This window comes from Zonotrichia leucophrys, chromosome 3, assembly GCF_028769735.1.
Source record: "Zonotrichia leucophrys gambelii isolate GWCS_2022_RI chromosome 3, RI_Zleu_2.0, whole genome shotgun sequence".
In the NCBI taxonomy this organism is placed as follows: domain Eukaryota; kingdom Metazoa; phylum Chordata; class Aves; order Passeriformes; family Passerellidae; genus Zonotrichia; species Zonotrichia leucophrys.
The window spans coordinates 91,889,769-91,910,547 of NC_088172.1; the positions used below are offsets into that span (position 1 = coordinate 91,889,769).

General features: G+C 50.8%; 1 protein-coding gene across 2 annotated transcripts; it reads right to left on the minus strand.

Moving 5' to 3' along the window:
• Positions 1-704: 704 nt before the first annotated feature.
• Positions 705-11,824, minus strand: LOC135445971 (uncharacterized). Of its 2 annotated transcripts, none has more exons than XM_064709262.1 (10): positions 11,754-11,824; positions 11,039-11,078; positions 7,755-9,908; positions 5,911-6,948; positions 4,918-4,974; positions 3,890-3,990; positions 3,524-3,588; positions 2,789-2,940; positions 2,545-2,697; positions 705-1,468 (listed from the first exon to the last, which is right to left on the minus strand). In XM_064709262.1, the coding sequence occupies exons 1-10, from the start codon at positions 11,778-11,780 to the stop codon at positions 1,143-1,145; spliced, it is 4,113 nt and encodes a 1,370-aa protein (XP_064565332.1). In that variant the 5' UTR covers positions 11,781-11,824; the 3' UTR covers positions 705-1,142. The 2 variants fall into 2 exon arrangements, with proteins under 2 accessions (XP_064565332.1, XP_064565331.1); XM_064709261.1 differs by lacking the exon at positions 11,754-11,824 and adding an exon at positions 11,483-11,729.
• Between the last annotated feature and the right edge of the window lie 8,955 nt (positions 11,825-20,779).

The window sequence follows — 20,779 nt, forward strand, 5'->3', positions numbered from 1 at the left end:
TTTTTGGTGGTTTGGTGGTTTCAGAGTTGGGGTTTTTTTGTTTGTTTTTGGGTTTTTTGTTTTTGTCTTTTTGGGGTGTTGGGGGTTGTTTGTTGGTTTTTTGTTCTGTTTCGGTGGGGTTTTTTGTTTGTTTGGTTGGGGAGGAGTATGGAAGCGAGTTATCCTAGGGAAACACCCCAGGACCTCTTTTGACTCCTTCACCAGCATCCTCACCTGGAGAGAAACACAGCAGGGTCATTCCCAGCCTCTTCTAAGCTGACGGTGCAGAGCAAACCCTGAGCTGGGCATATCCCTGCGCAATCCCGCTCCCTTCAGCGCACACCTCCAGGGCACAAAGCTGCCCAGAGCAGCCCGACAGACGCCGGGACACCATCCCCGAGAGGTGACTGAGGCAGGGATCCGCAACCCGGCCCTTCCCTTCCTGGCTTTCGGAGGCAGAGAGCTCCCTCCAGTGGGGCGCGTGCCACGCTCCGTGCTGCTTCTTCCCAGGGAAAGGGGGAATGCCCATTGAAACCTCCTTTAAAAAACGCAGTTACCAGGCTCCAGCTGCAGGACACGCTGGGAAGGCAGCTGTGCTTTATATCCGGCCAGGCCGAGGTGGTGGTGGGGGGATTTACAGCCAGCATCCAAAAATGCTGTCCCTGTCACTCAGTGAGTGGGGGCCCACCTGCCATAACCTGAGTAGGTTTCTCACCAAAATTTTAAGTCAGGTTCTGGAGGTGTTTCTCAGCCAGGCTGGAAGAAATGCCCCACAGATCCTCAGGCCATGCCAGGGCTTCCCACAGAGCTCTGCCTGGGGGGCAGGAGAAAGCAGGCAGCATTGAGCACAATGCAGAATAACTTTTAATTTCACATTAACGACCAAAACATCTTACTTCCATTTTTCTTTAAAAGAAAATAAAGATTTTAATTTTCCTGTGCAGATCTCGAGTAAAGTAAATCAGCAGACGTACAGCCACATGAAGCAAATATTTTGTTCCCCTAGCTGAGCAAGCATTAAAAATATTAAATTACAACATGAGGAACACTGTTGTGGGATATTCATGGTCCATAAAACACAGCAGAAGGGTTGGCACAGCCAGGGGTTGTGGCAGAAACCTGGGGAAATGCAGGAGTACCTGCACAGGTCACTGAGGCTCCCCTCAGAGTGGGGGAGGCTGCTCTGGGAATTGCTGTCCCTGTCCTGCCTGGCCAGGGGGGACACGGACATTCCAGAGCCACTCGGGGGCCCTGGCCCGCAGCTTCAGCTGCAAGGGGTCGAGCTGCAGGCACTGTCCCAGGCTGTGCATCTCCATGGCTGGCTCCTCCACAGCCCTCACCGCTGGCTCCTCGGGCCTTGGGCTTCTCCCGGGGGCCTGTCCGCACAGGGCCGTGACGCAGAGGCCCCCAAAGGCCACCAGCAGCACCAGGCCGGCCACCAGGGCTGCCCCCACCAGCATGTCAGCGTGGCGGAGGAAGATGCTGATCCCTGCAAGAGAAAAGCCACGGGCTCATCCTGGTGCCCACGAAGTGCCCCACATCTCCTCTGGGAAGTTCAGCACGGCCCCTGCACCCTCCAGGGACCCTCACACCTGCCTCCAGGCTGGAGCACATCTCCCAAATCTCCATTCCAGGGACATATATAGACCAAGAGCCCAGAGCAGCACAAGGATGGTGCTACCCCAGAAGAACCCTGACAGAGCAAAGCCATTGCCAAAGCCACATGCAGCTACATGAAGAATAAAAGGTCTGCTGCTGTTCCCATCCAGGCCTGGAGAGACTCTCCCTATGACCCAACAGATAAAGATGGAGTCATAAAATTACCTGTGTCAGAATATAACAATAACCAGCTGATCTGTACAGGCTTAGACTACTCAAGTTGTTAATTAACTTGGAGTTGGTAGGATGGGTGAGAAATTATATTTGGCTATGAGCTCACGTTAAGGTTTAAACCACTGCAGCCATGTAAAGCAGCCGCAGTGTTTGGAGCACATATTACAGAATATTGCTGTTTTCCAGCCTGTGAGGCTCCATCACTCTGCAATTGGATTGGATTAGCCACCTCTGAGTATAGTCAAGCACCACATGCCATCTGCTCAGCCCTGTGTCAAAGCTGGAGTAAACACCAGGATCATCACTGTCCTTCTCACCAAGATCTACACAGGGTGACAGGAGACCAAAGGGCACCCCCAGGGGCCACCAGGTTTGCTGATCACATCAGTTACAGCAGAGGTAGCTCAGAAATCACCCCTGACCACACTTTGCTTATCACTTAAGGGCTCACATGTGCCAGATTGCAGCCCCGACGCAGAGAAAGCAGCAGACTGGGGGGAAGGAGCCTAAGGCTCATGGAGAGGTTCTATTCCCAGCCCTTGAAAAGGCATTCCACACGTGGCAGGGACACCTAGAGCCACCACTCCCAGCACACACCAGCAGAGGGGCAGGACCCCTGGCTAGGAGAGAGCCCCTTGCCCTGGTGTGCTCACTCCCTCCAGCGGCTCTCCCCACTCAGGGCAGGGCAGCAGCAGCCCGGGGAGGGAGCAGAGCCGCACTTCCATCCCCTACCTGTCCGGGGAACGCGGATGCAGAGCGTGCCGGACTTGGTGGGAGAATGGTCCTCGTAGCCCTGCTTGCAGCGGCACAGGTAGGTGCCCACGCCATTGAAGCACTCCGCCTCCTCCCCGCAGAGGCCGAGCCCAGCCTGGCACTCGTTCACATCTGTCATGGGGAATGGATGCCCCAAAGTCAAGTCAGGCTTGGCATTAAAGGGTTTATCCCAGGAAAAAATAAAATAAACTGAAGCACCCACCTTCAACGAAGAGTGAAACAAGCTGCAGCTTCTCCACGCCCACCGAGGTGCCAAGCAGCTCCTCCAGGTGGGAGCGCAGGAGCAGAGACACATTCCTGTCCTCTGGCTCCAGGTGCAGCCAGAAGGTGAGCAGCAGGTTGGCATCACTCGTCCTGAGGGCAGAGGAGAGCCCAGGGTGAAGCAGGAGGAAAAAAACATCACTGCAGGCCCAGCTCTGACAGCCCATTTAGACCTTCCACCCTTGGCATGGGATCGTGGTGCTGCAGGCTCTTGCAAGAAAGAGCTGTGCCAAGAGGCAGCTTTGCACTTGGACCATGGGAAAAGGGAAAGCCCAGGAGTGGCTCCTCATTGGGAGCTAGGCTGAAATGACCAGATATTTGTGTAAAGTGAATTGTAGTAGCAATCTCTCTCACATTGCCAGATCAGCCTCTGCTGACAGCTCCCAGCTTTCTCCAGCAGGCACTGTGGCAGGTGAGATTATCCTCATTTTCCTCCAAAGTTTAAATCCATTTTATACCCTTATAGGCCCCAGATAATACTAAACACCAATTTTCACCATCTTTCCTCTAGAAAACAATTTTTTTTATACTTCCAGGACAAGTTACAGATCAAAGAAGAACAAACACATGTCTCTTCCTGGGGAAGGAGAGTGAGAAGCCAACACACTGCTAATCCAAGAAATATTACAGGTTATAGCAGCCCCCTGCCAAGCCAGCAGCACAGCATTAACCCTACCTTTTGGCATCCTTTAGTTTTATTTCACTGACTCTACTGGCAGAAAGCTTCAGGTTCTTCTGGATCTACAAAGGAGCAGAGTGACCAGTGCTGATTTGATGTTCAGCCAGGAGGAGCATGACAGCAAACAGCTTCTTTTCTCACTGTAGCACCCTATCTTGCTCTCCCCCTTCACAAACCCCCCGGGATGCAGAGATGTCCCATAGCCCACTGCTCTGAGCCCTTTCTTCAGAACAATACCAGTTGTTTCCATTTGCTTAGCTCCAGGTCATGTCCCCCAAACACAAAAGCCCAAAATGCTCTCTTCTACATGAAGATTTAGGACATCCCATCTGCTCTTCTGTACCTCCCCATGCCCACACTTACATGATCCTTCAGAGATTCAAGGAGACCCTTTTGGACCTCACTTCCACCATGAGGAATCCAGTCCTTGGGTTTGATTTCAGCAGTGACTTCAAACAGCACATCTGCCAGAAAACACAAGATTCTGGCATGTTCAAATGCACATAATGCAAACAGGCTCCCTAAATGAACATCAACACCAGAGCAGCACCATGCTTGTGCAGGTCAGTGCCACAGGGTATTTCCAGGGGCTCTGCATCAGGTAGGACTAGTTGTGGAGTAACAGGTGAACACAAACCTTAGTTAATGCTCGTTGATGAATACTGGAATTGATCTTTCAGTGAAAAACTGACACAAAGCAACATATCCAATCACATCCACATGCCTTTAGCCCTTCTGTTTCCCAAAGGGATTGTCATAGTTACTGATGGAGTCTAAAAGCCAGTTTCTCTTGGAATCCGGACTGGCACAGGTTTGTCATTTGGCTGTTTAAAACCTATTTGTTCATCAATATTACCCCCTGTTCAGAGCTGAGGCTCCTTCTGTATTGACTCCTTTGTGCAAGCTGTTTCTGTGGCTTGCTGGGCCCTAAAAACCCTGCATTTATATTGTTTGGTTGCTCTCCCTTAAGAGGGTTTTCCTTCTCTCCCTGGCCTGAGGAGCAGGATTTCTGCATATTTCTGATCCTGGTAGTCATGGCACATCCATTGGAACACACTGGAGGAAATTCAGTTCATTCACCCTCATTCATCTTAGCGAAACCTTATTTAAATAGCCAACAAGTATTGCTTGGACTCAAACAAGCCAGCATATATGTCAGGGTTGGCACCTAAACTCAGGTTTCTCCAGGAGAGACACACAAAGTGGCCAAAGCACAATTGTGGGATTGCAGTGACATCTTAAAAAAATAACATCTTCAGAGTGGTTACTACTCAGAAACAACACCCACTGCTTTCTAAATGTAATGAGCAGGTGGTGTCCAGCACAGCCTCAGGCAGCTCCCTGGGCTTAGGGCACTGTTTTAAGGCACTTAAAAGCTCTGCATGGCTCACCTCCAGGATGGTGCTGGGACTGCAGTCCTGTGTCGTTCCCCACAGATGACATCAGATCTGCCAAAGCAAGGGAAAGCATCACGCTGCTATCACTGATGTAGCAGTAAGGGGGAGGGAAAGTATGCTAGGTCTGTGTCACTTTGCAAAAAGAGTGCCATGTGCCAGCTCCTGCCTCTGTCCTTCATTCTGAAATTAAATGTCAGGCTCTGAAGACAACAATCTCTTCTCCTCTACAGCGGAAAGTGATCTTTAGAAAGAAATTACCTCAATAAACCTCATTTCCATTTCTGGAAGCAGACAAACTCTTATTCCTGTAAAACCACCAGAGCTGCCTTGGATCTTTGTGGAACAAAACAGCTTGGGCATTGCATGTCAGCAAATCCAAAAGATCTGAGTAAAATCTACAACAGCAGAGCTAGAACAGTTTGGAGGTGAGGAAATAGCAATTGAACACATCTTCTGGTTTCAGGCAGAAATTAAAACATATCAGTAGCTAAATATTTCCTGTGTAAGTGATCTACCATCAACTCCTAAACTTTCTTAAGAGACAAAGGATTTTTCTAACCTTTCTCCAGCTTCTGGAGCTCAAACTTAGTGAACATGCCTGGGAGCACTGTGAGAGGCTACAGAGGAATCAGTGCAAGACAGAGCTGTTTAAAACCAAGACAAGCACTCCCAGTCTGCTTTGGGGGTGAAGTCACAGCTGAGACTCTGGCTCCTCCATGGATAACTCAAAACACCTGGATTAGTAACCAGCCTTTCTGGTCACTACTATGATGAGTAGTATAATCTCTTAGATGCCCATGTTAGAACTGATAAGCCTATGTCTTCTCAAGTCCCTCCCTCCCTGGATACAGAAGTCAAGAGTGGTACCATATGGCCCAGCTGAAGGTAACAGCCATGTCTGCAAATAAAACCCCTTAAGAGAGTGCTGCATCACTGGAGGTGGATATTGCACATTTCAGCCAGTAACAACAAAAAAAACCACCTTACCTAAGATTTCTTCAGTCCTTCCTCCCAGAGGCACCACATCAGCAGCAGTCGCACCAGGAGAGGGGTAGAGAGGTGTTTTTGTGCTGGTGCTCAGCAGTGGCTCTGCCAGCTCTGGTGTCTGTGTGTGATGTGCAGCAGCTGGCACTTCTGAGGGGCTGCCACTGGCAGAGACACCTACACTGCTGCTGGGCTTCTCTGAGCAAGGAGAGCCAGCTGGGTCACATGGGACCACAGTGACCAGAGCTGTTCCAGGGGCAGGTGGCTCAGCTTTGCCCCCAGTGTCCTGCCCTGGAGCTGGTTTCACCAACATGTCACGTTCAGTTTCTCTGCCCTTGCTTCCTCTGTCCTTAAGGTTCTTTTCCAGCCTGGTTTCATCCTGACCACATTCACTCTGGTTGGCACCAGACTGGCCATCTTCCATGAGATCAGGAGAATGTTGGCCCACCTCTTCTGGGCTCACAACACCAGGCTGGATCCTGCCACCAGCAGGTGCAGCTGGTGGGCCTGGAGGAGCTGTCAGCATGGACAGCAAACCTTTGGTCTCCTCTGTCCTCCAGCTCTCATTTTTAGAGGTCTCCTGGGCAGGCTCCTGGGGAGCTGCTTTGGTATCACTTGAAGAGCCCACAGTTTCAGAGTCTCTGAATACATAGTACTGTCCTCTAAAATACCTGTATTCATGGCTTCTGGAACCACTCCCTGACAGAAACAACACCTGCACCTCGGTGGCTTGTACAGCAAAGACCAGAGTGCCTCGGTTGTGGCAGGCAAACACCACTTTGGTTTCCACACTTGACGAGACCCCCTGGAAGATGATCCTGTCCTGGTTGTTGCCACAGCCATCACTCCCCTGGAACCCTTGGACATAGATAACAATGTGTTTCTGGGGCCCTGCCCAGATGGTCCAGTTGCACCAGATGTTGGCTTTAATGTCCACGTGCAGCGGGAGGTGGAACTGGCCAGAGCCATCCCGGAGGATGCGGTGGCAGCTCCTGATGGGAAAGTACTCAGTTACCCAGGGAGGGCCCAGTTCTGACACATCTGCAACACAGAACAGAAACATTCTATTAAAGGCTATTATATTCACAAATTATATCACATATTACATTTTATATTATATATCAGACTTTTGGGAGTCTGCAAACTTCCACGGGAGAGGCAGCACTTCAGACTGCAAGACTTTTGCATTTCCTGCTGCAAAATTTCTGTGGTTTCAGCCCCTGGAGCCACATAACCACACTTCAGCTGGAGCTAAGCCTCTGTGAGAGGCTGCACGAAGCAGAGCCAGTGCCAGCCAGCTCCAGGATGGAGCCAGCACTGGGCAGGCCAGTGAGGAGTCCTCCCCTGAGAGGGAAGGAGCTCATCAAGGTCTGATGAACTGACTGCAGGTCCCATTCTCCTGCCCTTCCAGAGGCAGGGGAGGAGATTGAGAAACCACGAGCGAAGTTGAGCCGGGAAGATGGGAGGGGTGGGGGAGAAGCTGGTTTTAAGATTTAGGTTGATTTCTCATTATCCTACCCTAATTTGATTGGTAAGAAATGAAACCAATTTCCCCAAGTCTGTTTTGCCTATGATGGTAGGCTGTCAGTGATCTCTCCCTGCCCTTATCTCACCTCACAAGCCTTTAATCATATTTTCTCTCCCCTGTCCTGCTGAGGAGCAGCTTTGGAGGGCACCTGGTGTCCTGCCAGGGTCTCAGAGAGTCCAGCCCAGTTCTCCCCAGACAGCAGATTAGGATTGCCAGGTGGAGACTGCAGGTCAAAGGCACAGCCTTGTCCTTGCCTCACCAAGTACTTTTGATTTCTAAAGATGAATTGTGCCAAGACACAGAGTGCTGGGACACCTACCAGCATGTTTCCCTTGCTGTCCTTTTGCCATCTGGGTGTTCCTGGCTACACCAGAAGGCTCCCAAGGCTTTTGGTCTCTGGGCAGTGTTTCTCCCCGTGGAGCTGCAGGCAGATCAGGGTGTGCAGGAGTGGTGCTGAAGGAGGCAGCTGTCCTCTGCCCTGCACCCACCTGCACAGCTTCTGGGCTTCCCTGCATTTCAAACCCCCTGGATCTGGAGACAGAAGCTGGTTTGTCACTGGCAGCACTGTCCTGATGCTGCACAGGCACCTCCCTGGTGTCTGACAGGGAAGCTGGTGTCACCCCAGAGCCTCTGGTGGCATGGCCCTCAGGCTGAGCAAGCCTCACAGCAGGCCCTGGGGCAGTGACAAAGACTGGGGAGGGAATCCTGGCCATCAGGCCCACAGAGGCTGTGGTTTCACCTCCCTGTCCCAGCACCAAGTTTTGCTTTTGCTTCCCAGGGCCAAGGCATCTGGAGGACCCATCTGTGCCCAGTTCAGAGGCTGCTGATGGATGGCAAGGTGGTGAAGGGGAGACCATCTCCTGTCCTCCTGGGCTGGCTGGGGAGATGTTCCTTTGCCTGAGACTGATGGTGTCCCAGTCCAGAGGAGCTGGGGGAGAGGGCACCATGGGCAGAGATTCCACTTGTGGAGGAAGAGGTGCTTCAGGAACTAAATCCAGAGAGCCAAAGCCTGCAGGGACAGGCACTGTGGAGGAGGTCACTGGCACAGGGATGGTTTCTGTCCCCAGGGCAGCCACAGGTGTCAGAGGATGCTCCAGCCCTGTTGCCAAAGCAGGTACAGCCAGCCCTGGTGCTGTGGGATGCAGTGCTGTTCTCCTCCTGACAGCTCCCCCAAAACTTCCCAGTGAGAAAATATCCATGAGCTTGGTATGCTGGAGGCCAGTTGAGCCTAGCTCAGGTTTAGGCATGGACAAATGCCCCAAACTGCTTTGGCTTCTCTCAGGAAGCAGCTGCAAGTGATCCCTGGTGACCACATCAGAGGGGCTCCTCAGGCTGGGCATCAGCCCCTTGGTGAGGCCATCATCTGGGACACTCAGCAGGGCAGGACTTCCTTCCTTCTCCAGGCTGGCTGTGCTGAGTTGGCAGTCCCTGCTGGGACCTGTGCCCTGCTGGCTTTGTCCTGTGCCAGGGGACAGAGGCTCAGAGTGTGCAGCCAGGGCCAGGTGACCCGTGCCTGTTGGTTTAATGGTAAGCTGCAGGTGGCCCAGACCTTCTGGCCTCAGGGTAGGGCTCAGGACAGCCTGGCTGCTCTCCAGACTCACCCCTGCTGGCTGCCAAAAAGGTTCTGCTCCCTGGAAGGCACCAAGCACAGGAGTTTCCAAAGGCACACTGTGCACGGGAGCAGAACTCACAGCACTGCCCTCACTCACGGAGGGGTTCTGTCCCCACATGTCCTGAGCTGCAGTGGGGATTATTCCCTCAGGTGTTCCTATGCCTGGAGCCTCCAGCAGCTCAGACCCCAGCCCAGAAGGAGCTTTTGTTTCCAGAGCCTGTGTCCTTGCACGTTCACGTGGGAGAAGTTCTGTAGGACTTCCCACAGCCGTGGGGTCCACAGTGATCCCTCTTCCCTGCATCTGCTCACTGCTCAGCACGGTGCTGCTGCCACGTGTGGCTGCAAAGCCCAGTGCACCCCTAAGGTTTTCAACCCAGCCAGACTGAAAACCACCACCTTTCTTTGGCAGTTTTGGAGCAGAATTTCCAGAAATTGCACCATCTTTGGAGGAAGAGGCACCTTGCTGGTCTTCAAAGATGTAGTACTTCCCTTTAAATCCTGCATCTCTCTGGTTTGGCAAGTACCTCTTCAGCAGCACAACATGGACAGCCTGAGCAAAGGTGGCAAAAACATGCATCTCCTTTTTCCAGCAGGCATAAACAACACTGTTTTCCACCAGGGAGGAGACTCCTTCAAACAGAATTTTGTCCTCATTTTTGTTGCAAGCATCCTTAGTGATAAATCCCTGGATATAAATGATGATGTGCTTCCTGGAGCCCGCCCAGATGGTCCAGTTGCACCAAAAGCTTACAGGGAAATCAGCATGGAATGCTGGAGGAGAAAACTCCCCATATTTGTCCTTCAGCACTCTGTGGCAGCTTCTTATAGGCACATAGGCCAATAACCAAGGAGACACCAGCTCTGGAAGACAAGAAGCAGCAACCAAGTTTTTCCCCATTTCCACTTTCAAAGAAATTATTACCATCTTTATTTCCAGAAATTATCTTCAGATCCCTCTCCTCCCCATTTTGGTACCTCCTGTTCACATTTGCCGGCCAACATGGAAAGCCATGAGTGGGAAAGCATGGGAGTAAGCTCTTGGAAAGTTGGAGAAGCCCTGGCTGCCACCACCTCCTGCTCTATGGCTGTGCCCCCACAGTCCCAGAGCAGGGCACTCCCATGCTTTGACCCCCCCATGGCCATGCAGGAGCACAGAGGTGCCAGGACAGCCACACAATGGGTGCCCCACATCCCAGGGAGGCTTCTCCTCTGCAGGGTCAGGCTGTTTAGGGAGCAGGGCTAAAGGCTCAGGGAGCTGCCCCAGCTGGGAGAGTTAGGAAAGCAAAGAGAGCTCTGCTACATTTGGGTTCAGCCTGTGGGCTGGGTTTGTTCATACACCTGCAGAGCTGGGAGACAAAGCTCTCCTGGAGGCATCTCCAATCTCTTTGGTTTAAAGGGCTCAGCCAAGCCAGAAGCCATTAGAGCCCCAACATTAGTATCCATTTACCCAACATTAGTATCTCCCCACAGCACTCAAAGTGGAAAGCAGCGTTCCTTAGGCAGGGAAAAGCAGTGTTTTCCAAAACCACTTTCTCAAGGCCAGAAGAGTGGCAAGTTCAGGACAGAGTTCAGGAGCACGCTTAAAGTTTGGGTTGGACTTTTGCCACTTGTTTTAATTGCTGCCGTGCTTTGCTCCTGCCTGCAGGACCTGCTCTGTGGCAGGGACTTGGCAGCCACAGGACAGTGGCACAGGTTATCTCCCACACCAGCACTCAGTACTGATCAACCGCATCCCACTCCCTCTCCACACCACCCCACAACCAGATTGTTGCTCCTGATTTTTCACACTGCTTATTGGTGCCTTAAAGTACCCAACAAGTTCCAAGGGAACAGAAAAATAAAAAACAACCACCACCAACAACCACCACCACCAACAACAAAAAGGAAAAAACAAAAAAAAAACCAAAAAAAAAAAACAAAAAAACAAAAAACCAAAAAGCTAAACACAAACAAACAAAAAAACAGAGGCTGATCTGAGAACTAATTCTTACCTGGTTTAACCTCCCAATGTTCCTGAGAGGATCCCCTTGCCTATAAAAAAAGAAAATAGTCCAATTGCAGGCCCAAATACCAGTTCCCAATGTTTATAACACTGCACAGAGAAATGCCAGCACCAGCCCAGTGGGAAGGGAGAACCAAACCCAGACTGGTAGGTTGGGGTTTTGCCTGCACCTGGACCAAGTCCCAGGGTCACATCATTTATTCCATGTGATTATAAACCCTCTCCCCTCCCTACATCCAGAAGCACTGCCTGATTTGTGCTGTTGGACCACAAGCAGTACAAAAACCAGCCCCAAAACACAGCAGGCAAAGCCAGTCAGGCTTTAATCTCTCAGGGCCATGCAGAAGAGAGAAGGATTTGCAAGCAGGCAGGACAACACAGCCAAGAGGGGAGTTTCCCACAGGGAACCAAGTCCCCCCTGCCCCTCACTCACCCCTGCAGCAGCTGCAGCATCACAGCAGGGCCCCAGCATCACCCCAGGACCCTGCCCAGGGGCTGGCCCCAGCACCCAAGGCATCAAGAGCAGGGCCAGAATAAACAGGGAGGGCAAAGGCTTCATGGCAAGGGTTTACCAGGGGCACAACATTAAATAAGACAAAAAAAAAAGAAAACCAACCAAACAAAAAACCAACAAAACATACAAAAAAACCTCCCTATCTCTCCCCAAAATAATCCCTCAGGCAGAGCAAATGTGTGGTCACCACCTTTCCCAGACCCTCTCCAAAACACATCCCTGCAGCAAAGGGGCTAGCCTGGCAGCCCACTCACTCATATAGGGCCCTGCTGCACCAGTGCCAGCAATTAGCTAATGGCAATTAGCTAATCAATGAAATGAGGCCAGCTAGAGCTTGTTAGGGACAGACTTGTCCTTTCAGTTTGCTGCCCAAGTGCTGTTTCTGTGCTGGGTATTTGGGTAAAAAACATCTTTCCATTTATAATGCTCTAACCTGAAATTAAAGTGGTGCTGATACCCCAATGTGACACAGAGCCCAAGCTGCTTGTTGTCTTATAAAACAAAAAAAAAATTCAACTACTAGAGTGGGGGACAAAAGAGTCCTAATGTAAAAGTGAGTGTTTTCATCACAACATTTTACCCAGCTTCTGCTGAAGGCTGTGATTTCCCCCAGGGCTGCACCATCCTGAGACAGGACTGAGTGAAGCAGGTGAAATTGCCTCCAAACACAAGCAGCTCCTCTCCTCATCTATATTTACTGAAGTGTGGAAAGCAAATAGCCCAGGTGATGGTGTATAAATTATTAGATGCTTCAAACTCTTTCAGCTGTAAGAGTCTAGCTTGTCATTAGGAGCCACACAGATTAGGCAATTAGGCTGTTTGACATGCAGCTTTGACAATGTTGCTTTTAAAGTGTCAATCGTCATTTAGCAAAATAAAAAATCTTTTTTTTTTTCCTTCCAGCTCATCACAGCCTGACAGGATGATGGATGTTCAGGGACAAACACCCCCACGGGTTTTTTGGGGGTCAAATCAAGCAGTTCATCAGACTGTCCCAGCTGCCTGGGTTTTCAGTTGTGTTGGAGCAAGCAACTGCATCCCAGCTCACAATTTTTAAGCTTTTCCATCCACCCCACTGCAGTCCCAATGACCAAAAGGCCAGTGAGAGTCTGTAGCTCTTGCAGCAGGACAAACCTTCCCCTCCACAGCCACCTGTCCATAACTACACACATTCACAGCGATCCCAGGCCCCCTCCTGCTGTCCTGCTGCAAAACCCCTTTCCCACTACCACAGAAAGAGAGAATCTTGGAAAATCACTCTGACAGGATGGAGTCCAACCATTAGCCAGACACTGCCTGGCCCAACATGGAGCCATGCCCCTGAGCACCACATCCACAGGACTGGGTGTGGCAGCTTCTTGTAGGCACATAGGCCAATAACCAAGGAGACGCCAGCTCTGGAAGACAAGAAGCAGCAACCAAGTTTTTCCCAATTTCCTCTTTCAAAGAAATAATTATCTTTATTTCCAGGTGTGGAGCCTTTGTCCTTATGGGGGACTACACTTGCCAGATGTTGACTGGGAACACTGCACAGCTGGCACAAGCAGGTTCAGAGGGTTCCTACAACACCTGGGTGATGATTTCCTGGTACAGGTGCTAAGAGAGCTGGCTGAGATGCCCTCTTTGATTTGCTGCGTGCTCACAGTGAGGGCTCCATGAGGGAAAGGGGCGTTGGTGGCTATCTTGGCCACAGTGATCACAAAACCATCGAGTTTAAAAACCTCTGCTGACAGTGAGGAAAAGGGCCAGCAAAACTTCAACCCTGGACATGACTTCAGGCTGCTCAGGGTAAAAAACATTTTCCCTGGGAAAATGTTTTTACAGGCACTGGTGCCCATCAGGCCTGGTCACTTTTTAAGCATGACCTTCTGAGGGCACAGGAACAGGGAATTCCCCAAATGTCAGGAGTCAAGCAGACAAGATAAAAAGCTGGCTTGGCTGAGCAGGGATCTTCTTCTGGAAATATGGCAAAAAAGGAAGCAAGGTCAGGTGACACGGAAGGAATTCAGAGGTGCTGTTTACCACTGCAGGGAGAAAATTCATGTGGCCAAAGCTCAGCTGGAGCTGAAGCTGCCCAGAGCTGTGGGAGACCATAAACACAGGTTTTTTTAAAAAATGCATTAATAACAAAAGTCAGTGCAGTGATAGCATCAGCCTGTTACAGGATGAGGATGGTCGCCTCACAAACAGGGCCATAAAGCAAAGATGTTTAATGCTTTCTTTGTCTCTGTCAACACCCTGAGCCCTGAGGACCATTCCAGTGCTCCAGCTGCACCCCCATGAGGCTGTGGGGCCTGCTGGGATCCATCTGAGGACACTCCAGGAGCTGGCTGATGTCATTGTGAGGCCTGTCTCCATGATTTTTGAATTGGCTTGGGAATCTGGAGAGGCCACAGCTAACCAGAAGCTGGCAAACATTGTCAAGAAGGATAAGCATGACCCCAGAAACTTCAGGCCTGTCACATTCACTTCAGTGACTGGTAAATTATGGAGAGGATTATTCTGGGAGGTATTGGAAAGCACCTGAAGGACAAAGGACTCCTCAGTCCCAGCCAGCACAGCTTCATGACAGGAGAGTGCTGCTTTTATCAAACCTGATTTCCTTTTATGGCAGGGTAACCCACCCAGCTGATTAAGGGAAGCCAGTTGTTGTTATGCTTTTGGATTCCAGTAAAGCTTTTGATACTGTATCTCATGGGATCCTTCTGGACAAAATGTTCATCCCCCAGCTGGATAAACACATCCTGGGATGGGTGAGCTCACAGCTGGGGCACAAAGGGTTACAGTGAACGGGGTGACATCAGACTGGGGACCTGTCACTACTGGGGCTCTGCAGGGCTCCATCCTTGGCCCTGTGCCCCTCAACATCTCCATAAATGGCCTGGACACAGGACTGGAGGGACACTGAGCCAGTTCACAGACAGTACACAAGGGAGAGGAGCTGTTGGCTCCCTCCAAGTCAGGGAGATGCTGCAGAGAGACCTCAGCAAATGAGAGGACTGGGCAATCACCAACCATGTGAAGTTTAACAAGGGCAAGTGGCAAATTCTGCACCTGGGATGGGGCAGCCCTGGATGTACAGCCTGGGGAATGAGAGGCTGGAGAGCAGTGCCATGGAAAGGGACCTGGGGATCCTGGTCCATGGCAGGGTGAACATGAGCCAGCAGTGCCCTGGCAGCCAGGAGGGTGACCTGTGTCCTGGGGAACATCAGGGACAGCATCCCCAGCCAGGCAAGGGAGGGGATTGTCCTGCTCTGCTCTGCACTGGGGCAGCCTCACCTCGAGTGCTGGGGGCAGCTTTGGGTGCCATGATATAAAATAGACATTAAAGTACTAGAGAGTGTCCAAGGGAGGCCACAAGGAAGGTGAAGGGTCTGGAGGGGAAGCTGTGAGGAGTGGCTGAGATCACTTGGTCTGTCCAGCCTGGAGGAGACTGAGGGGGAACCTCACTGCAGTTACAGCTCCCTCAGGAGGGGTAGAGGAGGGGCAGGCACTGATCTCTTCTCTCTGTGACCAGTGACAGCACCTGAGGGAATGGCTCTGAAGCTGTGTCAGGGGAGGTTTAGGTTGGATATCAGGAAAAGGTTCTTCACCCAGGGAGTGGTTGGGTGCTGGAACAGACTTCCCAGAGCTGTGGTCACAGCACTGAGCTGATGGAGTTCCAGAAGCGTTTGGACAACACTCACAGGCACTTGGTGGAATTCTTGGGGCTGCTCTGTGCAGGGCAGGAAATGGACTTTGATGATCCTTGTAAGTCCCTTCCAGCTCAGGATATTCCATGGTGACTCCCTGCTTTTGGGCCTGGCCATGCAGTTTTTTACCCAAGAGACTACACCTGTCCATAGCAGGAGCAGCCAACTCCTTCAAGGGAATGCTCAGGGAAATGGTATCAAAGGCTTTAATAAAGTTGAAGTAGACAATATCCATGGGCCATGGACTCCTGTGTGCCCAAGTGGTGTAACTCCATGTAGGTGAGGTTTGCCCCCCTGAGCACTGAACAGTGTTGTGCCACCAGGACCTAAACCCTGGAAGGGAACCCTGCTGCAAAGCAGGGAGATCCCTAAGGCATCTTCTGGTTCATGAAGAGAAGAGGAGCATTTGCTTAATTTAAGTTTAACAGGTGGTAGAGATGGTGAAATAAATTGTAAGGCCAAGTTTATTTTTTATGTGCTGATATGTAAGTATTTGAGTGAGGAATCTTAATGTCCTTGGTTTGTTTGTTTGGTAGCAAGTCTTGGTTTTCAGCCAATCCCCATAAAAACATAAATTACCCATTAGGATGTTTGGCCCTTTTGACTAAATCTTCATGTTCAGAAGTTGCTGATCTTTACTTATTTTGGGGTCACCTGGCCTGCGAGCATTTCTGGAGATCTCGTGGGCACATCCACACTGGCCTGGGCCAAGCTGTACAAATTCTGCCCCATGGGGCCAAAATCCCCAAATGGAATGTCACAGCCTTTCCACCAGCTCCTGAACCCCTGATTTCTCAGGAGGGGATTGAATCACCCCAGGATGAGCTGAGGGACCCAGCATGACCTTCAGGAGCCAAGCAGCTCCACAGCTGCTGAGGAGGGCACAGCTGCCTTGGGGGCTGCCAGCATGGACAGTCAACAAAATTAAGCTGATTTCAGCAAGTGTTCAAATCCCCCCCCCAGGCAGCATGATCCACCAGGAGCTGCTACTGACAACTGCTCTGCTCTCATTTATAAGGCACCACAGAATGTCTGAGAGCTTAGGATAGATAAATTTACCATCTGCCTCCCTCTAGTGATTGCATTGCTGAATAAAGAGAAAGTGAAAATCCCATTGGGCTAACATTCAAAATTCTCTCATGCACAGAAAGTGGGAAGAGCTAAAGAAGGATGAGAAATTAAGATTTTGCTCATCACCTCACTAAATAGAAATAACTAGGCTCCAAAACAAAGGGTGACAGCCAAAAACTGTTTGCAAAACAAACTTTTTTTCTCAAAGACAAGACTATTTTTTTAGGAAAAATGGTAACATCCCTGGTACACTTTTTTAATAGGTTTCAAAAGCTGTGTTATTCTTTAGAGCTTAGCAATGTGCCCAGTGAAATTCCAGGGACAGATGCAGGGTGCTCATCTCAACAACTCCATCCCTCGGAGTGAGCTGGGAGGGCTCTGCTTGCAGGGGCTGCTCTATTATTTATATGTACACTATGTAGAACAAGATCCCTGTATTCAGTGACCAGAGATAAGCATCAGGTTAAGTCCCATTTCTGCGTGTCACTCATTAAATTCCCGTTTCTTTGTGTCACTCCTCAGTCAGATTGATTTTAGCTCTGTTGGGGCTGAAGGGGCAATTGCATTCTCAGCTACAATCAAAGGTAAGGGATTTCTCAGGAACTGATGTTTTCCTCAAACAGGGAGCTGGCTCTGCTTGATCACCAGTTGCTCTTCCTGGATTCAGCTGCAAATCCTCTGCTCTGTGCTCAGGGATGTTTTACATGAGTGATGCCATTACACTCATCTTTATCATGGTGTTTCACCTATGTTGATGGTGGACTGCAGTACTATTAATATAACTGAGGTATAGATTAAACTGTGGGATTTGTGAGATTTTTATAGACTAATAGCACAGATTGTACACCTGCAAGATTTGTAAAAATATTTGTAGTGATTTTTCCCTAGGCTTTCAAGGCACCTATTTCTTCTTTATCCCAACCTGGGCGTCCTCAGGCACTCTTATTTAACCTCAGTGAGAGAAGTTAGACCCACTGGTACATCCACAAACAAGAGCTGCTGGTCCTGACCTCCCACCTCACCTTGAAGGATGCTCCTGCTCCTCAGAGAAGCAAAACTGATTGCAGCAACACCCACAGTCAGCTCCTAGTGCAGCTGGGAGAAATCTAGCTGAAAACAAGTCTTGCTCAAACAAAATAAAATAAAACCCACAAGAAGTCCAAGTTCAACACCCAAGCTGTAATATCTTGTTTAGCCCACAAGGGCTTGCTCAGATGTTGACAGAAATTCTTTTCCCCTTGGGATTATCCCACAGAGCAGAGGAAATTTCATCAGAAGCATCCTGCTGCCAGAGAGAGCATCTCCCTGACAACTTTCTGTGCCACTCTGGCTCAATAGCAAGGCAGGAAAACTATCCCCTTCTATTTCTTTTTTTCCTTGCAGGGTGACTTTTATTGGTCCTTCAACACAAGGACTCAGAGCAGCCACTCCTGCCACCAAGAAAAGCTGCTTGCACCCAAAAAAGAAGATGAAGCTCACAGAGATAGATGGGTTTGGTGAAGTGGCTCCTGATGAGAGGGGCAGGGCAGCCATCACCCCAGGCAGGGATGTGGGCCCTCTGCTCTGTCCTGGCAAGGGTGGACGTGGCCCTTCTGCCCCAGGCCAGAGGGATGGTGGCAGGCAGGAGGGCTGATGTCCATCTCTCCAACACCAGGAGATTCCAAAGCCAGGGCTGGCCTGGGAGGGCCCACTCCAGGGAATATGGGAGGGCTGGCATTCAGTCGGGCAGGGCAGACTCATCCCATCCCTGGAACAGCTGCCATCTCCTGCAGCAGGAGGAAAATCCAGAACACAAACCCTGCAGCAGGAATGCCCCAGCCACCAGCTCACACCCAGCTGGGCCACTGCTGCTGCTGGGAGGAGAGCCAGGCTGCAGGCAGCTTTGTGTCCTGCAAAGCACTGCAAAACTGATTTATATTAAAAATAAAGAGCACACAATACCCAAGTGCTTGGGGTTTGTCTATTAATCTCTCAACAGTCAGCTGCAAAACTAACAAATCCTCTGAAATAGCAGTGGGGAGCTGTGTCCCAGCTCATTCCTCCCTGCCCCCTTCTACAGCTAAAAATAATCAATAATGGCTGTCCAAAACAGGGAGACCAAAGCAACCTCACAGGCTGCGAGATCGTGACTCACATCTTCACTCACACACTGGCTGGGCACAAAAACCCCACGGGGCTGTGTTTGCCAGCACAGGTGGAAAATCGCCTCAGGACCAGCGGGCACCCTGCCGGAGCTCCAGCATCCCTCCTTTTGCCGTGCTCCTGCAGCGCTGCTCTGCTGGTGAGGACTGAAAACGGGAGGGATGCAGCCAGGGTGAGAGTGAGGGATGCAGTCGGAGTGAGAGGGATGCAGACAGGGTGAGAGTGGCATTATCCTCGCTGCCTTGTGCGAGCAAGGGCTGATTGAGCCTCTCGGGAGCAGCGAGCCCCCGGGAGGCAGCGGGGTTGTTATTCTGCTGCTAATTGCTGGTTTCGGCTGCCGTCGGCACCGCCGGGACTTGCTCAGGGCAGCCCGGGGTGGTGGTAATGCTGCCGGAGGAGCCACCTCCTGCCCAGGCAGCTGGCCCTGCTCGGGTGGGTCCGTTCCCTCTCGGGCACATCTGCACGCAGCTGTTTCCCCTGGAAAAGCAGCGGCACCGAGGGAGAACCAAAACCAAAGCAAAACCAAAAATTCTAACTCATTCTAACAGTCTGACTGTTAGGAAAATTAATCCGCAAACACCAGAGGTTTATGTCCAAAAAGGAGACAGATGAGTTCTTTTGGCTTTATTCGAATAAAGGGAGAGGCCATGGGGCATTCCCCTGGGGTCTCTTGAATTTTTGGAGGACGCAGCCTCCCTTTTATCCCAATTTCCCAGCCGCGTTTGCATTCTCTCTTTCCCCACTGGCTGAGGTACTTGAGAGGTACAGACTTCCCAATACTCCTGATACCGAAGATTTCCCTCTAATGTATAACCCTCCCTTTTAATTTTTAATTCTTATGGAATTTAGGGGGTTTTCTTCCCCATTGTTTCTTTCATCTCTCAATGTCTAATTCCGTTTATCAGCAAACCTAAAGTTGATTTGTAAAAGCAAATATCTTTTTCCATTCATCAATCAATTGAATCCTTCCCATTGTTTCTTTTATCTTCCAGAGCTAGTTTTATCTACCAGCAGACCCACAGCTTGTTTGAAAGACAAATCCGCTATTCCTCTCACGACAGGTTATGAGTAGAAGAGTTGCCCATTTTTTTAAAAGGTTGCAGAGTTCACAGGTTCGGCCATTTGCTGCCAGGGTGGAGTTCTAAACTAACTATTTGTTGTTGTAATCACCTCTTGTTAATAGTTTTTCATTAACTACCTGTTGTTGATGGCTGAGAATTCCCCTTTTTTTGGAGTAACATCCTGCTGCTTCCTGGAGGATGGCGCCCGGTGTCTTCATCGGAGGGGACATCGGGGCGGGCATACAAATCAAGAAACCCCTCACCAAACCTAGCAAAACCCCCTAAAAACAGCGAGCCAACGCGGAATTGAGGGATCGAAGTGATGTCTAGACGTGAGGAACAGAATCCAGTGTCCGCTAAGACCCTTTTTACCCCTCACCCTAACCTAAAAGGTGTCGGCTGGACAGAGGACCTCGAATGTCAAACCGAAAAAGCGGGATTCTCCTGATGCTCTCATGAGGATGGAAGCTCCAGCATTGCCCACAGACCAGCGGAAAAAGCTGCGCTTTTCCTCCTCCTCCTCCGGGCTATTCCTGGGAGCAGCGGCGGCGTGAGTGCGATCCGTCGGTTCTTCCCACCCGAGATGATTCTTAATAAAGATATTTAGAGGAGAAAGATCTCCTGCCCTATCTGTTTCACCGACCATTCCCTTTGTGGCGAGCACATTTCAGGAACTGACAACAAACCCCAAATTTCCCACCTGGCTCTCTGCTATCCCGGCTCCAGGGACGGGACAGACCCAGCCCGGCGTCCCTGCGCTGGCACTGCCCGGGAAAAGCCCCGGAGAGCCTTGGGGACTTTCCCAGCCTGGCCAAAATAAGGTTCTGTCGCACCCCCTGTCCCAAACCCGCCCGGCCTGCGGTGCACAGGAAAGGGACGCGCCCGCACCGCCCGCACTGTCAGCTTGACGGCGAGCCCGGGTGCGAGGAGCGCGGTTTGTCACTGCTTTGTCACCGCTTTGTCTCGGGTTTGTCACCGGGGCCATCCCCGCCCACCGCTGCCGTGAGGGGGAGGCGGCCGCGACGCTTCTTTGCTGTTCCCCTCCGTGCTGGTTCCTCATTGCACAGCTGGGGGAGAGGCGGGGGGATCCTGTTTAAAAATAAATAAATTCTGAAAAGATCTGGGGGAAAAAATCAAAAAAATAGATAAAATAGCTGCCACAAAGGCTGTGGCCAGATTGATGGGATTTACTGCCTGTCTGCTCAGGGGTGGGGTGCCAAGGGGTGGCACGGATCCTGTCCTGAAGCTGT